Here is a 24,351-nt window from a genome sequence, read left to right as displayed (position 1 = left end):
GTGTGGCCTCAAAGAAGCTGCTTGCAGGACTTTTTTTGACGTCCTGCCAGCGCAGCACCCCAGTGTGAAAGCACTCAGGATTGCAGATGAGACATTTTTCAGGTGCTTTACAAGTGCTATTTTAGCGTGTGACGGGACTGTTTCCTACTATATCTAAAACTAAAAGAAATGTTTTGGTGCTACGGAAGCAAAATGTGATTCAAAAACAGCGTGTGTAGGTATTGGGCTAAGTTATATGGGGTTGGAATAATGATTTTACAATGATTTAAAAAAAAATCCTTAGGATATGCCATTTGACTTTAACATTAATATTGCCATCACCTTCTCACTGTTCCTGTATTTTGCCCATTTCTTCAGCATTTTCAACCATTTGTCCACACGTTCAATTTCCTGCTGCTTTTGCTGTTTGAAGAAAATCATTGAATGAATGGCATGGATAACAGCTCAACTACATCCACAATCTGCCTTGAGAGACGCCCCAAAAGGAACATACAGTATACGATAAGTAAAAGAAGTGGATGTATATAAACATCATAAGGGAGCAAGAATTACAGTAATCAATGGAAATTATTTTCATAAAAAAAAAAAAGCTATATTTTACCTTTTCCTCCGCTGCTGTCCGTGAAGGCAGTTCATTTTCACTGACAAAAACAGAGACCAAGAGACATTAATATTAGGCACAAAAAGTATTGCTGAACAGAACCAAAGCATTGAAGCGCTCTTCTAAAATTCTTTGGTTTTAATGCAGTGCTTCAGAGAAACAAACAAATAATGTTTTATGATAATTCTTACATATAATATTTTATATAGCTAGGTTTAACAGGCTTTGGCCTTATAAATGGTTAGCTCATCATAAACAAACACATACTGTATATGTGTGTGTGACTTTGTGTCTGGATTCCAATACATCTTAGGCTCCACAAATAGACCCTTGCTGCATTAATTATCTGCTACTCTTCACAGCCACCTTCCTGCTAAAGGCAATGGGGATCTCACTCTTACTGCACTCTGCATTCTGTCATTCTTTAAGATTTTTTTAGTAATACTTTCAATTATTTACAAGTAGTCAGGTTAAAACCGGAGAATTGGATGGGCTTGATAGCGGATACATCCTCCGCGCTTGTTATTGTTATTGATACGTTGTCATTAAAAATACCTGATTGCTAATTCTGATCCAATGCCACAACCAACTTCAATTAAAAAAAAAATACAAAATCTCAACTAGCCAGTATAGAGGACCTGTCAAACTGGATCTAAAGTCTCCAAGTAACTGTGTTCCCTCCTCACTGTCAGTGCTGTCATACAGTACAAAACAATAGTACAACACTAAGATAAATTAAATAGTATATGCAATACAATAGTGTAATGCAAATATAAAAAAAAAAAACTATTATTGGTCACCACAAATTGAAATAAAAATGCACTTACAATGAAGGCACTTCATATCATATACAGTGCCTTGAAAACGTATTCATACCCCTAGAAATTTTCCACATTTTGTCATGTTACAACCTTAAAACGTAAATGTATTTTATTAGGATTTTGTGTGATAGACCAGGGGTCTCCAAACTATGGCCCTCCAGTTGTTCAGGAACTAAAATATACATCAGGCCTAGTTATGTCTGTGAATGTCAGAGATTTACAATGTCTCATGGGATGTGTGGTTCCGCAAAACAGCTCAAAGGTCGCAGTTTGGAGATCCTTGTGAGAGACCAACACAAAGTGGCATAACATTTTGAAGCGGAAGGAAAATGATAAACGGTTTTAATTTTTTTTTTTTAAATAAATATCTGAAAAGTGTTGTGTGCATTTGTATTCAGCCCCCTTTACTCTGATACCCCTAACTAAAATCTAGTGGAACCAATTGCCTTCAGAAGTCACCTAATTAGTATATAGAGTCCACCTGTGTGTTATGTAATCTTAATATAAATACAGATGTTCTGTGAAGCCCTCAGAGGTTTGTTAGAGAACCTCTCAGAAACCATGAATCAGACCGAGACAGAAGTATAGTTAAATCACACTTGTTTAATAATAATAATATTAAAAAGGTAGCCGTCTGGGCTTTTCATCACTCTTTAGCCCTCATCCTATCTCCGCAAACTGTAAATCCACGAACAACCGAAAACTGGAAATAGTGGTTTTGAGTGGATGACATCCTGTGCCGATCACCAGGACTAGGCATACAGAGATTCGCATCCTGCATACCCGTGGACCCCTGCAAAGGACTTTGGATTCACCACCTTGTCGCTGCAATTGAAGACCAATTTAATATTGTCTAAACCAGGGGTGGCCAACCAGTGGCCCGGGGGAGCCCTCTGATGTGGCCCGCGACCTCCTGCTCTGGAATGGCGGGTTGGCAAGCCCAGATCGCAGGTTGCCCAACCCGCCATACCACAGCATCAGTGTTGTGAATGAAGCTGGTGGTAGAGCAGTGATGGCGAACCTTGGCACTCCAGATGTTTTGGAACTACATTTCCCATGATGCTCATGCACTCTGCAGTGTAGTGGAGCATCATGGGAAATGTAGTTACAAAACATCTGGGGTGCCAAGGTTCGCCATCACTGTGGTAGAGGAAGAAAGTGGCAGTGGAGCAGAGCCTCATAAGCCGATGCTTCCTCTACAGCACTGGCTTTTGCCACAGGCGGAGTCTATGGCAAAGTAAAGCTAACCCGCAGGATAGACACAGGTTTCCTACACTGCACCCATTGTGTGGGTAAACCGCAGCACATCAGTGTGAAAGCAGTCTTAGGCCCTTTTCACACGATCAGCCCGACCAAATGGGACCCTCAATTCACCTCTATAGAACGACAGATGTCAGTTTACGCCCGCCTACCTCCAATCAGAAAAACAAAAGGGAATTCATCCCCTTCCATCTGAGCAGATCAGAGGGCCTATAGAGTCGTCGTGACCTGTCATCCGTCCGCTCTGCTCATTGTGGCCCATGACTGGTTACCAAGTTGCTTAAGTGGCCCTCGCTCTTCAAAAGGTTAGGCACCCCTGGTCTAAACAGTAAATCTTTTTCAAGCTGGTATATCCAGCAAGCGATCACAGCCTAAACACTTTTTGAGGCTTTTTGATTTGACTCAACTGACTATACCTTTTATCAAACTTATATGTGGTGCTGTCCTTAATGTTTCATGGAAACTTACTGTGGATCTACTGTTTCTCCTTGACTCAAGACGCATGTCTACGTCACTGTGTGCTGCATTCTACCATTCTACCATCTCTATGACCGATAGTGCTACACTAATGCCCCATACACACAAGCGGTTTTCCCATTGGAAAAAAAAGCGATGTTTTTTCCGACGGAATTCTGCTCAAGCCTGCCATGCATACACACGGTCACACAAAAGTTTGGTGAACTTTTGACTGCCAAGAATGCAGTGACGTAAAAGACTACGACGAGCCAAGAAAATGAAGTTCTATGCTTCTGAGCATGCGTCGATTTGTTTCCGAGCATGCGTCGGAATTTTGCGCGTGGGAATTTGTACAAACGATAGCAGTTTTTTCGTTGGTAAAAAGTCTGACCTAAAGCTTTTATCAGACTTTTTCCAATGGGAAAACTGATCGTGTGTACGGGGCATAAGTGGCTAAACCTGCCTTGTTTACTGACTAGCAGGGATAATTTCCAGCCAAAATTGCATTTATTTGTCTGTGATGATTAATGCCCTTTTCAATACTGTAAATACCTAATGCAGCAGCTCTATAGGCATATAGGGAGTCTGGAGGTCCATGGTTAAGCACAATACGGATACCGGTCTGTGCTACCAAGGTTTCCCAGAACTCACCTCTCCTAATGTACGTAAGCATCATATGTTAAGTCACACTAAATAACGTGAGGTGATTGACCCGTGTGGATGATTTGGATATGGCTGAGCTCATGTGCATGTGTTTTTAACCACTTAAGACCCGGACCAAAATGCAGCTAAAGGACCTTGCCCCTTTTTGCGATTCGGCACTGCGTCACTTTAACTGACAATTGCGCGGTCGTGCGACGTGGTTCCCAAACAAAATTGGTGTCCTTTTTTCCCCACAAATAGAGCTTTATTTTGGTGGTATTTGATCACCTCTGCGGTTTTTATTTTTTGCGCTATAAACAAAAATAAGCGTTTATCGGTTGGTTTGTGCAAAATGTATAGCGTTTACAAAATAGGGGATAGTTTTATTGCATTTTTATTAATTGTTTTTTTTACTACTAATGGCGGCGATCAGCGATTTTTTTCGTGACTGCGACATTATGGCGGACACTTCGGACAATTTTGACACATTTTTGGGACCATTGTAATTTTCACAGTAAAAAATGCATTGTTTATTGTAAAAATGACAATTGCAGTTTGGGAGTTAACCACCAGGGGGCGCTGATGGGTTTATGTGTTCCCTGAAGTGTGTTTACAACTGTAGGGGGGTGTGGCTGTAGGTGTGACATCGATTGTGTCCCCCTATAAAAGGGATGACACGATCGATGCTGCTGCCACAGTGAAGAACGGAAGCCGTGTTTACACGCGGCTCTCCCCGTTCTTCAGCTCCGGGGACCGATCGCGGGACTCCAGCGGCGATCGGGTCTGCTGGTCCCGGAGCTTCGGACCGGGTCGCGGGCGCGCGCCCCACGGCTGGGTACTAGTACAGTACGTACCTGTACGTACATGTGCCCAGCCGTGCCATTCTGCCGACGTATATGTGCAGGAGGCGGTCCTTAAGTGGTTAAGTGACAACGTTGTCAGTTTTTACCATGTGAAATTTCCTATTGTTTATGCTTTCCTTTCAATGATAAAATATTTATCCTACTAATTGTTCTAATATAGTAATATCAGGTTAAACCGCAGTTTGTTCCTTTTCCTTCATTGAAGGCAAGGACACCTTGGGTCCTATTCCCATTCCCATTTTATTTTGACTACTTCTCCTGTTTTGATAAAGAACACCACCCTATTAGGTGAGTCGGTAACCTGCAACCTGAATTGACCGGTATTGGTCCTCAGGACCCCACTAATTTAGTTTTTTTTTATTGTGATTTTTAAAAAAAATATCCCAAGCTTTGAAAATCTCACGGAGAACAGTTCAATCCATCAACACAAAATGGAAAGAGTATGGCACAACTGCAAACCTACCAAGATATGGCTAACCACCTAAACTGACAGGCCAGGCAAGAAAAGCATTAATCAAAGAAGCAGCCAAGAGGCAATGGTAACTGGGGGAGCTGCAGAGATCCACAGCTCAGATGGGAGAATATGTTGACAGGACAACTATTATGTCTTGTACACACGATCAGAATTTCCGATGGGATAAAATCAGATGGAATTTTCCCTCGGAATTCCGTTCAAGCTGCCTTTCATACACACTGTCAGACCAAATTCCGACCGTCCAAAATGCGGTGACGTAAAACACTATGATGACCCGAGAAAAATTAAGTTCAATGCTTACGAGCATGCGTCGACTTAATTGTGAGCATGCGTGTGTTTTTTCCACACAGGGTGATCTTAGAAGAAAACCTGTCAGAGTCTGCAAAAGACTTGAGACTGGGGCGGACAAGGACAAGGACCCTAAACATACAGCCAAAGGCTACAGTAGAATGATTTAGATCAAAGTATATTCATGTGTTATGCTGCGTACACACAATAGGACATTCCAACAACAAAATGTCAGCTTGTTGTCGGAAAATCTGATCGTGTGCATGCTCCATCGGACATTTGCTGTCGGACATTCCGACAACAAATGTTTGAGAGCTGGATCTCAAATTTTCCGACAACAAAAGTTCTTGTCGGAAAGTCTGACTGTGTGTAAACAATTCAACACACAAAAATCCTACGCATGCTCGGAATCAATTTGACGCATGCTCGGAATCATTGAACTTATTTTTCCTCGGCTCGTCGTAGGGTTGTACGTCACTGCATTCTTGACGTTCACAATTTCAGACATTTGTGTGAGCGTGTGTATGCAAGACAAGTTTGAGCGAACATCCGTTGAAAAAAAAACCACGGTTTTGATGTCGGGAATGTCCGATCGTGGCCCAGTCCAGACCCAAATCCAATTCTGTGGCAAGACTTAAAAACTGCTGTTCACGGATGCTGTCCAAACAATCTGACAGCTTGAGCTGTTTTGCAGAGAAGAATGAGCAAAAATGTCACTCTCTATATGTGCAAAGCGGGTAGAGACATATCCAAAAAGACTTGCAGCTATAATTGCAGCGAAAAGGTGATTCTTCAAAGTAGAGCTGAATACAAATGCATGCCACACTTTTCAGATATTTATTTATAAGAAAAAAATTGAAGACCATTTATCATTTTCCTTCCCCTTTACAATTGTGTGTCACTTTGTGTTGGTCTATCACATACATTTACGTTTTTGGTGTAACATGACAAAATGTGGAAAATTCCAAGGGTGTGAATACTTTTTTAAAGGCACAGTAAACAACTCATATTCCAGAATCCAAGCTGGCCATGGTGGGATCACACGTGTGTAATGGCGTGTGTTTCATCTGCTCGGACTAGTTTTGTCAAAGATGACGTCATCAGGAGCATATGATTTTCAGGTCACAGAGGTATGATGCACAATTTTCAAATATAATTGCAAAAGTTTGCAATTGAAAACTCATTTTTTTAAAGGAAGATTATACCCGTCCTATTTGCTGGTTATTAAGGCTAGCGTCAGGGATCTTTGTCTTATACAGTGTGTGTGGTGCATTACCTCCAATTGTGCACCAACTCATTTTAAATAAATTAAACATCTGCCATTTTTTTTCTCTTAACTGGTAAACGTTTTATTACGACTATTGAGAACAAGCATTGACACTGCTCATATACAACCCCAATTTAAAAAAGTTGGGATGCTGTGTAAAGTCTACATAAAAACAGAATGCAGTGATTTGCAAATCTCATAAACCCATATTATATTCACAATAGAAAATAGAAACATAGAAATATCAAATGTTTAAACTGAGAAAATGTGAGTGAGTGAGAGACTTGTAAAGCGCAACACATGCGAACTGAATCGCCACTGGGCGCTGTATCCATTTCATGGGTAAGGAACCCCTTGACCTCAGAAGAGATGGGTTTTAATCTTTCTCCTGAAGGCCAAGTGATCCGACTCCAGTCGGATGGTGGTTGGTAGTGCATTCCACAGGCGGGGTGTCCCTGGACTGCAAATCTTCGATCTCCTTTGGACTTGTATCTGGCCTTGGGTATCTGGAGGAGGTTTTGATTGGTGGATCACAGAATGCGAATGGGGTTATGGGCTTTTATTTTTCCGCATAGATATTGGGGGGCGTTGCCTTGAATACACTTATGTATTAGACAGAGCGCCTTGAAAGTGATTCTGTATTTTACTGGCAACAAATGAAGGGATCTCAGTGAAGGTGAGATTGATTCCCATGGTTTTTTTCTGGTCACTAGTCGGGCGGCTGTATTTTGAACGACTTGCAGACTAGTGATTTGGTATTAGGGGAGTCCTAGTTAGAGGGCATTTGCGTAGTCGAGTCTGTAATTGATGATTGTTCCCACCACGACTGCAATGTCCTCTTTCGGGATAAAGGGCGTGAGTCTGCTTGGTAGACGCAGCAGATGGTGGGATCCGCTGACTACTGACCCCATTTGTGCATCCATTGTCATGTACCTTTTTAAAGAAAAAGGTATGGCAGTTTTCAAATGGATGCCAGAAATGTATCTAAAAAAAGTTGAGACAGGGGCATGTTTACCACGGTGTAGCATCCCCTCTCTTTAATCAACACTCTGTAAACATCTGGTAACGAAGGACACCAGTTTCTGGAGTTTTGAGGAATGATGCCCCATTCTTGCCTAAAGTATGATTCTAACTGCTCAACAGTCCTGAGTTTTCTTTGTCCTGCTTTTCATTTCAAAATGTGCCATATATTTTCAATTGGTGAAAGGTCTGGACTACAGGTGTGAAAGATGCAGCGGCAGACCACCAACTTGTGACAAATGGCTTATCAAATTCAAACGTCCACAATATTAGAAATAGCAATTATGACTTAAAAATAAACATCTGTAACACACATTGTCACCACAGACAGGTATATCTACAGATTTACTATGTAGTAGCACTCTTCAAAGAGACAGGGATACTTTAAGTTCGGTCTTAGTGCATAAGTGGCAATATTAACGATTTTGAAAATATTGTTTAAAAAAAAAGACAGTTAAACAAAAAAACAATGCAAATAAAATATTTACAGAAAAAAGCTATTACAAGGAAGCAAAGAGACAATAATGCAAAAAAAGACACAAAGGGTTGAAGAGTGAAAAATACTTATCAAATCTTTGTTCAGCAGAGTCCAATCAATAAGCAAGATGCAATGCCTCTCATAAAGCTTGATAGTTGTTCCCTGCTTTGATGATAAAGCAACTCCAAGGGCAGCCCCTCTTTTTGATTTGGACAATCACCAGGTCTAAGGTGTGACTGTTGGGATGTCACCGTGTTTAGCACCATGCCACAGGTACATTTTCTATAGGTATTATGTTTGAATAACTCCAGGTTGCAGTCTTCTTACTTGTATATCATTGTGAAATTACCTTTTGAATGAATATAAATATGAAGGGTGTCAGATGTCTACTCCACCTAGGAGAGGTAATGGTCGGAATCCGCTTCCCATACCTCCTAGTATAGTGGTGTTTGGCCTTAAAATGCTGATATCTAATGGATATAGGTAATTACGTCCTTATTCTGGCTGTACAGTTATTATCTCAGGAGTTATGAAATAAACTGAACTTTTCGATTCTTTGCTAATAACCAGTTGTAACGGCTACCCAGGTAGTGAGAGGGTATCAGCCGTTGGAGAAGTCCTTTTCCCTGGCAAGCTGCGATATGCAGGTACCGCCGGTATATCCCATCGAACGCCCTTCCAAGAACGAGACGAGGCTACGTTGTGCAGAGTCAAGCAGGACTGATTTTTAATGGTTCACTCTGAGATTTTATACAGTATTCAAGGCACATGAACAATCAAACTGTCCCCACCCACACATCACACCGTGGGGAAGCTTCAATCACATTCTTTGAGCCAATTATAAACATTTCTTCATTACCAGAACTCAAACACAATGATCTCCTTCCAATCCACAACAGACGTTCTGTCTCCGATAAGTTCATTCCACACATAAACAGTATTTAGCATCCATAACACCTTTACACAAGGGACAATGAAATGTCTAGGAGTCTATGCAATTAACACCTTTCAAAAGAATGTGTCCCCACATTGAATAGCCCACAACTTGTGACATCTCCAGACATCCTGCAAACATGGATTATGATTCACTTGCCACCCCATCTCCTGGCTCAATCTGTGCCCAAAGGTCACTCTACAATTAACCCTTGGTATGCCTCACTGCATGATGATTATAAATGTCCCGGCAGAATACATAGTTCCATTACACCAGTCAATAATGTGTATTGGCCATTCTACCAGCTGAGCTATTTACGACTAATACATCTGAAACCAGGACAGGTATCTGTTAAAATTCTAGTTACTCAAGCTTGACACTTGACGGTTTTATGAGAGCAGAGACATGTATTGGGGTTAGATTCTGCTAATCGTATCAAAGTACTGATAAGGGTGTTTGGCATGTCGTTAAAAGTTTGTCCATTGTATAAACTGCTGCTGCTCTGTCTCTTTTTATGACAAAATGGCATGGGTGACCTGGGACCTGAACAACATGGCCTTTACACACACCTTTTCAGTAGGCTTTTAAATTGAGCACAGATAACAAGCTGGTCCCTCTCCACTTTAGTCCGGAGGAAGCGACGCCCATGGTTGCCAAAAAAGAGTGTCAAATTTTGATTTGTCTCACCACAAAACAGTTTTCCACTTTACAACAGACCACATTAAATGAGATTTGGTCCAGAGAAGATGGTGGCATTTCTGGATCATGTTCAGATATCAGACTTCTTCTTTGCATGATAGAGCTTTGACTTGAATTTTTGGATGGCACAGAGAACTGCATTCACAGACAGTGATTTTTGGAAGTATTCCTGAGCCCATGCAGTTATGTCCATCATGTTTTTAATAGCTTGAAGATCACATTTTGCATTTAGGCCTTGTTCCTTGGGCAGAGATTTCTCTAGATTCTCTGAAGCTTTTGATATTATGTACTGTAGATGATGATAAAGTCTTTGCAATTTTACGTTGAGGAAAATTATTCTGAAATTCAACATTTTTGGATGCAGGTTTTTTACAGATTGGTGAACCTCTGCCCACCTTTACTTCTAACTCTCTAAGATGCTCTTTTTATACCCAATCATGTTACGGACCTGTTGCTCATTAACCAAATTAGTTGCAAAATGTTCTTCCACCTCCTCCTTGTTAGTACCACTTATTTCGCTAGCTTTTTGCTGCAATGTTCCAACTATTTTGAGACATGTTGCTGCCATCAATTTATAAATGACCTTATGTTTTCTTACAATGCTACATTTTCTCAGTTTAAACATTTGATGATTTGAATTTCCTATTGTGAATAAAACATGGGTTTATGAGATCATTGCAGTCTGTCTTTTATGCAGATTTTACACAGTGTCCCAACTTGGAATAGGGGTTGTATTTAGATATCAGTAAGTTTTAGATCAGATCATTTGCTGGATATATGATCAAGATGGAAGTAATTGTCACTGACACGAATAGAGCTTTTTTACTCCTTGCAAGGAACATTTTTATGTACTTAGGACTAGATCCTATTTGGAAAACTTTAAAATAAAGAATTGAAGGAACCTCTATACGATTGGAGTTCTCTTTTTCCTTTTATAAAACACCTGAAAACTCATAGGATGCCTGGGCTTCACTTGCGGAAGGGATAATCCACCGGATGTGTACAGATAGCTTCTAGGAAATGTGCCTTTGAGGTTGTATCCATAGATGCCAGCTGGTCACCCATGAAAGGCTGTTCCTGACGTCTCATTGGCGATTTTGTCATTCTACTAAGCCTGTTCTGACCCCCCTGAATAAGGGCGGTTGGAGGCTTTCTCGTAAGCCTCCAACTTTATTAAAGGTGACGGGCAGCACAAGTGGTGAATGTTTATACATTGGAAATCACATATTGGACATCTACACTGGAAATTATCTATTGGATATCTATATCTATGAACTTTATATTTGTGTTTTTTTTTACATATATGCACCATTCATTACACATGGAGTAATTCTTTTGTGGATTTATTTGGCACAATATAACCATTGTTTTTATGGTCATATATTTTCATATATTTTGATCACTACGAACACACTATATATTGTATGATGGTTATGTTTTTTACATAATTATATTATCCAGCGCTGCATTTCTTTTTATTATCTATACCCTTTTGTGCCCCATATCTGGGCTATATTGTTCAGATGCAGGATATCCTTCATGGTTTTTTCTTTACAATTTTTTGTCACACACCTAGTGCAACCTTATTTTTCCCCCTGATGGAAGTCAGCAGAGCTTTTACTCATTTACTAAGCACTGGAGCAACTTCTCTTGCAGAGTGCATCTGCACTTTGCAAAGTGCACAGTCTATTTGCCTTTAGTAAATCAACCCCGATGTCTCCTATTATCATTATTTGTGACTCTACTGACAATGATACTAGCCTATATGGCCTTTGCACAAGTTAACTGCAATGTAGAGAGTACATCTCCCGACCAGGACTGAGAAAAGGAAGCATCAGGGATCCCTCTAGAAGTCAGTACATTCTGCTTTCCACAATTGGATGTCTAGAATCGCACGTAATTTGGAAATATGCCGGGCTTAGCTAAATGTATGCAGGAACAGACTTCTTCTGCCATTTGTTTATCAGAATGATTATAGGAGCACATTGCAGCATAGACATTCTTATGTATGGCTCGTATCAGTGATGAACTTGGGCTTTAATATCTAAAAGAAATAAAAGCTTCTCTCAAAGTAATAAAAAGAAGCACAAATCAGCGCTTACATTTTTTCTAGGTTTTTATTTTACTGTATTGGACTTCATTGTGTAGACTTTCCCTCGCTGTCTATACTTGTGACACCAGGACAAGAAATCACTTAAGCAACTGTCAGCAGGACAGGAAGGCATAGACGGCAATAAACATAATGCCAGAAGATTTAACCCTTCCTTTTGATGGAAAAAATGTGCTTTTGTTTGTGTCCCCCATTGGAGAGCTCCCCCAACTTCCAGTCCTTACAGGACATAAGTAACCCCAATATTTACACAAATAACAATACAAACCAGACAGAGCATCCCTTTCCCTCTCTAGTCAAAGCTAGGTAAAACAGTTTTAGCTGGAGTTGGGTTTTAACTAGATTACAACTAAAGGCTTTGATGCCCTAATGTTTTTAGAGCTGGTATTTTTGTTTTGGGGATTTTAATGAATTGTGCATAGCTGTTCTGTGCATGAATATAATCACTCTACATTCAAGAAAATTAAAGGTCATCTAGTCTGTTTCTTCTTTAACAAAAAGGCTTACTGAACTTACTGTAAGAATCCAAATCTGTCAGTGACTTTATACAGAGCAAAGTCTGCATCCTCCCAAGGGTCAATCTGAGTCCCTGGCTGCCTTCCCTAGAGGGAAAAAGTGGAAAAAAGTTGAAAGAAGCACAAGATCTGTTTTTTAGAACTTGCAAGTACACAATATGCTATACGACTTTAGGAATGCCAAGCTTTATGAACCACACGCTCAAGAATGCAAACCTTATCAGTGGTACATTTGAGAATGCAATGCTTTTTCAATTGCACTTTCAAGAATGAAAAGCTTTATCGGATGCACATTCAACAACATACATAGTGCAGAATGAAAGCCATGAATAGGTTTGGCTGGATTACAACTCTGCACCAGCTGACATTTCTCAAATTTTGGGCAGTGTCAAAATCAGAAAAGCATACCATTTTGAGTGAATAAAATTCTTCTGTAACGCAATTATAATATTCGTAATTTTCCAAACATTTATTTGAATACCATACAGAAAGAAGGCCAGAACACTTCACTTTGCCTACTGTAGACTCTTTTAAATATATATTTTAAAGTGGAACTGAACTAGACTGCCATGTTAATTACACCTAAGAGATATCTGCAGTGCAAATCACAATGTCAATGCTGCAAATGATTCCTACTCGTAGGATATTTGGAATGAGATTTTATAATCACTACTGTGTTGCTCACTGTTCTCTTTGCTGTTCTCTTTGCTGGATGTTTTGACACAAGGAAGCACAATCCTGTCTCTATCAAGATGGCCATCTCCATACAGAGACATGGTGCAAAACAAAGCATGGTAAGTCAGTAATGGGTAAAGGAGACTACAGGCTATTCTCGGTACAGACTTCTAGAGTTCAGTTCCTCTTAAAGTATTTCCATGCCAACAGAGTTATGTATACATTTTGTTTCTGAAACTTGGTTTCTTCCTATTAAAAGTTGCTAAAATTGTTCTGCATGAAGTCAATAATAGGAATCTTGTCATAACAGAAGCACAGAGGCTCCAGCTGCTGACCTCCTGCTCTATAAATGTTAGTTGCCTTGAACACAAATCTGGAACAAATATGAACATTAGGACTGTAGTTTCATAATTAATCAAGGTCAGTGACTCAAAGTATGGAGGCCAGTAGATCGTTTTTAGAAAGAGGTCAGTAATGCAAGTCAACATGGTTTTCTCATTCCAGGTTTCTTTAAGGAGCTTCCTCGCATGATTGCCCAAGGGCTCTTAATTCTCACCTTGCCTCCAAGGAGTCTTGGATCATCACCCACCCACATTTACAGCAATCAATCAAATGATCAGATACAAAGTAACTGTAGCTTGCAGTTTAAGAAAGAGGTGCAAAGTTAGAAGCAATAATGCAAAACAGGTTCAGGATAGCAATAAGCATGGTTACAATTCAGAATAATACAAAATAGATTAATAATCTGCATAAACATATATGCTTCAGAGCAATGTCTATGTGGCTCAATCAGGGCAACATGTGGCTGCATAACATTGGGGGTTATTTACTAAAGGCAAATACACATTGCACTACAAGTGCAAACTAGAAATTGAAATTGCACTGAAAGTGCACTTGGAAGTGCAGTCGCTGTAATCTGAGGGATAGATCTGAAATCAGGGGAAGCTCTGCTGATTTTACTATCCAAACTTGTGCAAGCTAAAATGCTGGTTTTTATTTTCCTTGCATATCCCCCTCGGATCTACAGCGACTGCACTTACAAGTGCACTTTCAGTGCAATTTCAAGTGCACTTTTCACTTGTAGTACAAAGTGGATTTGCCTTTAGTAAATAACCCCCATAGTCTCCAACAACAGACAGTGACATCAAAGGTAGATCTGGTGACACAGGTGAAGAGCAGGAGGGACACTCTACTCGAACTGCAGTCCCGGTAGCAATCAGGGAGATGTTCCCCCAGTAGCTGAGTTTTCCAGAAAAGCTGTGCTATTAGACTGTTTGTTCTGATAGTGAAGGGCATCTCACCTTGCTGCAGATCACTTGCCCAGCTACCTCCATCTCATCAAGTGTGAATAACTCTTGGGGAAGGGAGGAGAGAGAAACAGATCTTCCCTGGGAATATCCAGAAACCCAGGGTGTTGTGGGAAATAGAGTTAAAGGGGCCTGCGTCTGCATCTGAGCTTGATGAGTTGATGGGCATTACGTTACAGTAACACAACATTGTACAATATATTGTGATCTTAAAATTCTCACAAAAGAATGATATACTGGGATGTCACCTTTTGGTTTGTCATCTGTTTTAATTGGATACTGCTACTTCAAACCCCCTCTGGCTTCTCAAACAATGTGATGTCCAAAAGAGAAGATCCTATCCTTATGCCCATGCCCGTTTTTGACTTCTGCACCATAAATTTAAAATATTATGGCAAATGGTGCTGAGCTCTCTGCAAAGGAATCCATTTTATCCACAAACCAGCTTGAAAACGCAATACACTACATAAAGTGAATACATTTAGAAAGAACAATCAACTTAAAGTGTTCAGAAGTAAATTGTTTTCCTTAAAAATTACAAGTGTTCTACTTACCTGCTCTGCACAATGGTATTGCACAGAGGGTCCTGATCCTCCTCTTCTTGGGTCCCCTGCCAGCACTCCTAGCCCCAACTCTTCTTGGTGTGTCACCATAGGAAGTGGCTTCCTATGGTGGCACTCCTGTGGGCTCGATCCTGAGCTGTGTTGTCTCTGTCCTGCCCCCAGGGAATGCATTAAGGTAAAAAATATGTTTAGACGTTACAACCTCTTTGAAGTGTATGCCAGGGCAACAAAATCATATGCTCTATGTCTCTGCAATACATGCTAATTTACCCATGTGTTATGAATTTAAAGAGCTTGCAAGTACAGAAAAATTCTGGTTGATTTGCTAGAAAGTAACTCAGTTTTTGAGTTGAGAACACATCACATTGTTTGGACTGAGGGCAGTTAGCACTGTCCAATTTTCTCTTGTCAATCTATTCAGACCCACCTATACGAAGGGATTTTTTACAATGTTTGCATCACTAGCATCACCTATTGGCAGACTGGAGAATATATATATGGAGAGAGGATGGGTCTAGAGATTTTGTCATTTGTGGAGTGTTCTAGAGTCCAGAGAGAGATACGAGGTGTGTCTAAAAAGTTTGATGAATGGTCCGATATCTCAACGGCAATATGGACCAGGTGCTTGCACATGCACATGGCTATCCAGAGACACTTGCAAAGCACCACCTAGTGTGGAGTACACTGGACCATCAGAGTAAACCTGCTGCAGACAGTCAAATGTAGTCCGTGTGAGAGGTAGGGTCACAGTGCAATGGAGCAATGAGTGAACATCAAGTTCTGCTTCAAATTTGGGAAAAGGGCAACGGAGATGCATGAAAACTCGAGTTGGGCTTCAACACTAGTGGCAGCAGCAACTTTCTAACTTGTGGGCTGCATGCTAGTTTGGTCATCCACCTTATGTAAAGTGAAATAGGTTTAATGGGGTTGTAGACCCTCGTTTTTTTAATTATTATTTTAAATAACAAACATATCATACTTACCTCCGCTGTGCAGTTTGTTTTGCACAGAGTTGCCCCTAACTTCGACTTCTGGGGTCCCCCAACATTTCTCACAGCTCCTCCCCGCATCGGTAAACCCCCTAGGAGAAGTGCTCTCCCTGTCCAGCATTTGCGTCCATAGACACAGAATGCCGGACTCTGCCCTGCCCCCTGGCGTTCACATCATTGAATTGACAGCAGCGTCAGCCAATGGCTGCGCTGCCATCAATCTATCCAATCAAGAGCCGAGAACCCCGGCCATAGAGGTAGAGCGTGTCTCTGCTGTGGGAACGAACAGGCTCAGATAAATAAAACATGGTGGGGAGGGGGGGGTGTGGGGTCTGGTCAGTGTCAGAAGTTTTTTCACCCTAATGCATAGGATGCACTAAGGTGAAACAACCCCTTTAAAGCTGAACTCCAGCCTTACCTTCACTCAGCTTCTGTACTGAATTAGCTTACTGCATTTTTGCTACAATGCAAGATTTTCTTCATGTCTTCTTCTACATCATACATGGGTATTACTTAGGGCAGTCTACATGCAAAAAAAATCTGCATTTGAAACTTTCCTCCAGACTAGTATGCTCCCGTCAGGGCATTTTTATATTTCTAAAACTCCTTCCAAGAGCCAGCCCACTGCGTGCATCAGCGCTGATGGTTTTTACAAAAAGTAATGAGGCAAGGTGCTGAGATGCTTTCATGAAGCTATGTGCAGTACAGCTCCTACCCTAAGCCATTGCCTGCCTGTATTGCATAGAAAAGCAGAGGGACCTAGTGACGACAAGTGGATCCAAAATAAAGTATATATTGAAAGCAGAAAGGTTTTAATAAAACATCATTAGCACGGTGATAGAGATCCCGACCTCAGGATTCAGATCCTGGAGACTTAAAGTGGATGTAAACCCAATTCATGAAATATGAGCTGGGCACATATATCTGCAGTATTTTATCTCTCTTCAAAGAGCCAAGTCCCTTAGCGCTCTCCTGGCCCATTCCTCTGTTATCAGCCTGATAACTCCTGACAAATTCTCAGACACATCAGATAAAAGCAATCTGAAATTTCTGTCAGAGGAGGTTGCTAAAATATATTAGCAGGGAGCTGGCCCTGTTACAAAACACCTCTGAGAGTCTCCGTCTATGAGGAGAGGGGGTGTGTGCCTTTCCTCCAATCAGCAATGTTAGCTATCTTGGCTGTATGTTCAGACATCACACTCTATGTTAAACAAGAAGAGAAAATCTCCTAACAAGCTCTGAACTTTCTAAACAGTATATAAATGTGAAGACAGCAGATTAACATGTAAAACTTATGTAGGGAGCTTTGGTTCATCTCAGTGTATCGTCTGAAACTGTTCACTTCACTGGGTGTATGGAGGGTTTACATCTAGTTTAAACCGTCTGACAGTTCCTATCTGGGACACTAGTAAAGAGATCTCTGTTCCTGAGTCCCTACTGCTACCCACACATGGCTACATTTCTCTCTCTCTTTTGGATAGAGGAATCTCCAGTGCTGGTTGTTGTATTCAGAGGCACCCACAGTCCTCTTTAGTCTACACACCTGCTGCTATGCGGGGCTCCAACTCTACCTGTTAGATTTGTCATTTATATTAGAAGAATGCAAGAGAGGGTGCTGGAACACAAATGGGCCTTTCAATATTCATTTACTGGACTAAGGACAGGTTCCCTTTGGTACATGCGCTTTTTCAACCTTTAAAAGCCAACAGTTATTATATCATTTATAAAAGGATTACTATTAATACCAATAACATATATGTCACTTGTCTTTATATTTTAACACATACCTTCTCATATTTGCTGATGATTTCTGCTCTTTCTTGGGCTATTATAGTTTCAATGTCTTTCTTCATGTCAGAGTCTAATAATGAACAAAAAAAATAAAATAAACACACTATAGCTATATTTTTCATCATGGAAGGTATTAGAACAGAACACTACTGCACCAAAAGATTTTTTTAGTAAAGTGATCAGAAAAAATAAAATCAGGCACCCACTGAAAAATAACAAACATTTAGAACCCTTTTACACTGGAGGCATTTTTCAGGCGCTATAGCACTAAAAATAGTGCCTGTAAAGCCCCTGCTTTCACACTGGGGCTCTACGCTGGCAGGGTGTTAAAAAAAGTCCTGCCAGCAGCTTCTTTGCAGCGCTTTTGGAGCGGTGAATTGAAATCAATGGGCAGCGCTACCAGTAGCATCGCTTTGCGGGCGCTTTCGACCCTTTTTCGGGCGCTAGCGGTGGTTAAAAGCGCCCCGCTATTGGTCGAAAAATAGCGGTGTTTTACCACCGACACCCGGGCGCCGTGAGTGTGAAAGTAGCCTTAGGGTTTAAAACACAACTAAACCCAAAGTATAATGGCTGTGTTACTGCGTTTGTTTTTTGTTAGGCTTTTTTCCTTTTATTTTACCTGGTGATTCAGCCAGTAACACCCTTGGGCAGCAGAATTGTCAGTTTGGGGAAAGGGTACTGTTAGATGGATTTGACTTAAGCTGGTTCAGCAGCAACTGGCCGAATATTTGACTCTTGTAAGGGTACTGTGGTTGTACAGAAGTTGATCTACCGATCAGCTCCTGTACAACCACCCTGTCTAATTTTTGCTGCTCGATCAGCACTGCAGGCTTTAGCCTGCAACATTTATCAGTGTATTCTGATAGCAGGAACGTCTCACTGCTTCAGAATACAATAGCTCAGGGGGGAGGATTCCCCCATCCACATCAGGTCTGTGGATAGGGAAATTTAGTACATTTATTCTGATCTAGTGTTCAGAGTAAAAAAACTGGATTCATTTTGTGGGCTGCCCAACAGATTAAAGCCAAACTCCTGCTATGACTTTTAGGCAGTTACAGCAACAGTTTTTCTTCTGGGATAAGGTTTTTTTTTTTTTTATGAATAAAGGCTGACCAATGTAACCACCCCTGTCAATGTTAAATGGTTTGTCTTAACTCTAAGGCCCCGTACACATGACCGAGGAACTCGACGTGCCAAACACATCGAGTTCCTCGTCGAGTTCAGTGTGGAAGCCGCCGAGGAACTCGGCGGGCCGACTTTTCCCATTGACTAACGAGAAAATAGAGAACATGTTCTCTTTTCGGCCCGACGAGTTCCTCGTCGGCTTCCTCGCTGAAAAGTGTACACACGACCGAGTTTCTCGCCAGAATCCAGCTCCGACCGAGTTTCTGGCTGAATTCTGCCGAGAAACTCGGTCGTGTGTACGGGGCCTGACTGCCACTTTTGCTTGACAGCTAGAAAGGAAGTTGAAAAAGAACTCCGGTGCTGTTCACATCTGAGCAATGCTCCATGTTGAGTTTTTGCGCATTTTTGTAGTGGCACTATTCATTTACATACTCTTTTCTCCAGAAACATGCCAAAAAAATTCATGTATCAAATTTTGTCAATGAGCCAAGTGTGTTTTGCAACACGCATTTTTGTGTGTTTTATGCGCAACAGGATGCGTGACTGTTACCTGCGTTTGGGGTGCTATTAAGAAATAATGCCACTGTAAGCTTGTTTCCGCTATGTCCAGATGTGAACAGGACCTTACTAACTTGAACACCAGGATAATAAAAGGCAAAAATGCCTAAGAAAAGAAAAGCAATACAACCACCACATCTAAGAATTTGTAAGCTGCAATATAAAACATTTTTAGTTTGGGGTTTAATATTGCTTTAAACACCTTTGTACTGAGGTGGCACTTATTTTGAATAGCACCACAGCACCCTAATGATTAGACAGAAATAAAATTCCATACCAGAGACCTTCCGTTTAATTGATTTGGCGAGCGCTACACTTATTTAGACTCTGCCCTGACAGCAATCTAAACCTGAGAGAGGTTATAAAAGCGCTGTCAGGTTTTTATTGCCCCCTGTGTTTGTGCCAAGGAGATTCACCCTCTATATTTTCCTGGTGACTATATTTACAAAGCGTGACATGAGATTTTAGCGATATCATTGTAACAGGAGTTGTGGAGAAATCATCCAATAGAACCACTTGTGCGTAGAGGCGAGTACCCCTTTTAGTGAAGTCCCTCCCCTGGGTGGGTATAATGGGTGGAGCTAGTATTAAAAGCTAGAGCCGGAAAAGCCTGGGGCAGAGGGTGATGGAAATAAGCTACACCTGGTATACTAGCATGTGAGCCTGTAGCCTGAGGAAAAGAACAATTCAGGGTGGGCCCTTACAAGCTCATTTGTAGAACCCACCTATGGGGGACCTGCAGTGAGGACACTAGAAGAGTGGGGCAGCCATTCTAAGTTTGTGTTGGAGATGACCTAGGCAGAATATGTATGTTGGAACTGGAAGTGTGAAGATGAAGGTTGTAATGGACTGTACAATATGCCAATATGAATGTTAAAAGGCTGTACGTGTAGACAATCCTTATTTCTGGAGGACGCCCTCAGGCCAGGTGATTGTGTGTGCATACACTATCTCATTCCTGTTGCAAGAGGACAGACGGTGGGGCCTCAGCCAGCATGAACGTTGTTAGCAGGGAATGAGAGCTGCCTACACACATGTACCAGGGACAACTGTCAATGAGGGGATTTTGCCTGGCTTTGGAGAGATTTACTTTCACTTGCCATTGTCTGTCACGATCAGAATATTTAAGGAATTATTCCAGATCAGACACAGAAAGAAAAAAACAGGGGGTCTTAAAGCCTAAGTTTAGACAAAAAAAAATAAAAAATCAGCACAAGGAACATGACTTCCTATTAAATAAGATGTGCCCCATGTGCTGCTAGCTCCTGGATTCCTTGAAGTCTTCATCTTCTGATCCCCCCACACCCATTGATCAATAAAACTTTTCCAACTTTTTCATTGGACAGTCAATCTAGCAACCAACTTCTGTCGAACAGGGATGGTGACACACTGATCGAAATTCAGCCAGTCCCTGCTTAGCCAGTTCAAGCCATCTATGACCACCTTCACTTTAGAGGCTGCACACCCAACAATGAGCCATGTTCTATGGGGAATGGGAAAACTGGCTCTCACCAGGAGCGTAAACTATAAATCTTATGTTGAGGAAAGGTTGTGGAAACAGAATTAAAAGTAATCTACAGACGGATATAAAGAGCTACTTTCATGAATTTATTCAATTTGATTCCATATCTAGAACTAGCATAAGTTTCTAATTTAATATTGATATCATCGTTCTGTAATCCACCACACAGCAACACTTAACAGACTCACATGAATGATTCTGGAATTCGTTTTTTTATTTTATTTGAGCTACAGGAAAAAATTCAACATTTTGCCCCTTTATTTCTACTTCTAAAACTGGACACGGTCGTCCAGAAAAGCCCAAGAAAAATAAATGTTTCTTATTGGGGTTATTCCATATGACTGTGTTACTCAGCATGGTCCTTTACATAAAAAGACAATTTTTTTTTATTTTTTTTTTAATACATGATCTTTTTCTTTTTTTTTCTATTTAAACTTTATTTTATTCCAAGAAGGTTTTTAGATACACTACTGAATGCATAAACATTTTAAAATCTTACAAACATCCTATATTTATTTACCTCCCCCCCACGATCTGATATTTTCGCCTTTTTAGCTTATTTCGGGCCCATCCGTTTTTATCATAGCTATTGCATATTTCTCTGTTCTCTTAAACTCGCGCCATTTCTTCCAGATTAACCGATATCTTTCCTCTTTTCCCTGTTGCAGAGGTACTCCCACCTGGCATATATGATCTACTCTCTGTATCCATTCTTTTATAGATGGTTTCTCCACTTGCAACCAATTTTTTGAAAGAAAATTCTGGAATTCATTTAACCACTTAAGCCCCGGACCAATATGCAGCCTAAAGACCCAAGGTGTTTTTACAGTTCGGGACTGCGTCGCTTTAACAGACAATTGCGCGGTCGTGCGACGTGGCTCCCAAACAAAATTGGCGTCCTTTTTTCCCCACAAATAGAGCTTTCTTTTGGTGGTATTTGATCACATCTGCGGTTTTTAGTTTTTGCGCTATAAACAAAAATAGAGCGACAATTTTGAAAAAAATGCAATATTTTTTACTTTTTGCTATAATAAATATCCCCCAAAAACATATATAAAAACATTTTTTTCCCTCAGTTTAGGCCGATACGTATTCTTCTACATATTTTTAGTAAAAAAAATCACAATAAGCGTTTATCGATTGGTTTGCGCAAAATTTATAGCGTTTACAAAATAGGGGATAGTTTTATTGCATTTTTATTAATTTTTTTTTTTTTACTACTAATGGCGGCGATCAGCAATTTTTTTCGTGACTGCGACATTATGGCGGACACTTCGGACAATTTTGACACATTTTTGGGACCATTGTCATTTTCACAGCAAAAAATGCATTTAAATTGCATTCTTTATTGTGAAAATGACAGTTGCAGTTTGGGAGTTAACCACAGGTGGCGCTGTAGGAGTTAGGGTGCACCTAGTATGTGTTTACAACTGTAGGGGGGTGTGGCTGTAGGAATGACGTCATCGATCGTGTCTTCCCTATGAAGGGAATGACGCGATCGATGCGCCGACACAGTGAAGCACGGGGAAGCCGTGTTTACACACGGCTCTCCCCGTTCTTCAGCTCCAGGGAGCGATCGCGACGGAGCGGCTATAAACAAATAGCCGCGCCGTGGTCCCGGATCGCTCCCCGAGCGGACCCGACCTCCGCATGTAGCAGGGGGGGGTCCCGATCGGACCCCCCACCCGCTAATAGGCGAGGACGTACATGTACGCCCATGTGCCTGTACGTGCCATATTGTGGACGTATATGTACATGCGGGGGTCGGGAACTGGTTAACGTAGAAGACTGGAAACCTGTAGCAGAGCGTGTCTCTTGGGGACAATGCCAGTGAGAAGGTAAGTATTACAGCAATAGCAACCATGGAGGGAGAGAGAGGAGACAAGTCCATGCTTTTACTCATTTAAGTGGGGTACACACTAGAAGAAAATCGAGCTAACGCTCGTCTGATTTTTCTTCTTGTTTCACAGCAAATCGGAACCAATGAATGAAAATTCTTATATGACAAAGTTTTTTTTATTGTTTCTGATCATGCGCAGTCTTTCTTTTATGATTCTTCTTGTACAAAAATCATCAGAAATCAGTACACATTAAACGAAAATCGTTTGTTCTGTTCCCATACGATAATTTTTTGGAGTTTGTCCCTTCGGGAATTTTGGAACAAAAAGTCAGAATCCGCTGTCAAAAGTTGTGTACACACTATATGAAAATCATACAAAAATTCTTTGGACGTAAATGTTCGCCCGATTTTATTATAGTGTGTATGAGCCGTTACTTGCATCTGTATTATTTTCAGCTTACACTATTATAGTGTTTTTTCACTAAAGCAGTAAAGGATAGCATATTAATACAAGCCTAGTAACAAGTAACAAGAATAGAAATTATTCACATTCATAATAGACACCTGAATATTTTTTTTTATAGTTCGGGCCCTTTCCTACATACGGATCCTGTGAGGATCCATACCTTTCTTATCCGCTTGCTCAACAGGGATCGCTCCATTGATCCCCGCTGAGCCGGCAGATGATAGATCTCCGCTCTGTCCATGTTCACCGATCCACTATGCAGACAAATGGAAAAATAGGATTTTCCTCCATCTGCAGAATCGGACCATAGCGGGGACCCATGAGATCAGGTGTCAGTGGATGTTCATCCGCTGACACCCGCTATCCCATAGGGATTAATGTATGTCCGTATTTCATCCAAAAACGGATGGATGAAATCCGGACATACTGTCCACATGTGTGAAAGGGCCCTTACTCGTCACCAATAAACAAAATATTTAACACCGCATTGCTTGAAATATCTATGCTGTCTACAAACTATCTTTATTGTAGCATGGTTAACTGCTTAAAATTGTGCTGGATGACCATGTACATACGTGAACCATATATAACACATTTACTGCACAGAAAGCCAACTTTAAAAACATATATGTCCCTCAAAGAACAATGTTGCACATTCGGAAATTAATTATGAATTTCATAATTATTTTGTAGAGGCTACCTGAATTTGCTTGATCCTCTGGATTCATAGCAATCTAGCAAAGGAAACTACAAATATATCATATAAGTAGTATTCTGATTATTCTATATGTTTTATTTTTATTTTTTTATATTTCTTTATTGATTTTTCCAGTGTACAAAATATTTACTGTACAAGATTTTCTCTTTTCAACTTCTATATATATACTAGCTGAATACCCGGCGTTGCCCGGTCTTCCTATCTTAACCTTTTGGGGAGGAAAATCATTGTAATATAAATATACCCATCTTTTATATAAGGGTGTAGGTGAGAGTTAATTTAACTGTCATATATTTTTATTTATAAGTAATATGTGTACCAGGTATTATTGAAATCTCTCCAGGCGTACAGAAGTTATGTGGGAACAT

The 24,351-nt window shown here is 40.7% G+C and overlaps 1 protein-coding gene across 1 annotated transcript in view; it reads right to left on the bottom strand.

The window, feature by feature from the left end:
* Nucleotides 1-24,351, bottom strand: part of LOC120917545 — a 120,873-nt gene that overhangs the window by 58,385 nt on the left and 38,137 nt on the right. Inside the window, exons 2-5 of the mRNA XM_040328915.1 lie at nt 17,751-17,824; nt 12,431-12,516; nt 602-641; nt 322-402 (exon numbers count right to left, since the gene is read on the bottom strand). Coding sequence (XP_040184849.1) covers nt 322-402; nt 602-641; nt 12,431-12,516; nt 17,751-17,816 — 273 coding nt within the window. The 5' untranslated portion in view covers nt 17,817-17,824. The remainder of the gene's footprint in view (nt 1-321; nt 403-601; nt 642-12,430; nt 12,517-17,750; nt 17,825-24,351) is intronic.

Source organism: Rana temporaria, chromosome 11 (assembly GCF_905171775.1).
Source record: "Rana temporaria chromosome 11, aRanTem1.1, whole genome shotgun sequence".
Lineage (NCBI taxonomy): Eukaryota > Metazoa > Chordata > Amphibia > Anura > Ranidae > Rana > Rana temporaria.
The sequence above is the reverse complement of the archived record's forward strand: the minus strand, read 5'-3'. Positions and strand labels throughout refer to the sequence as shown.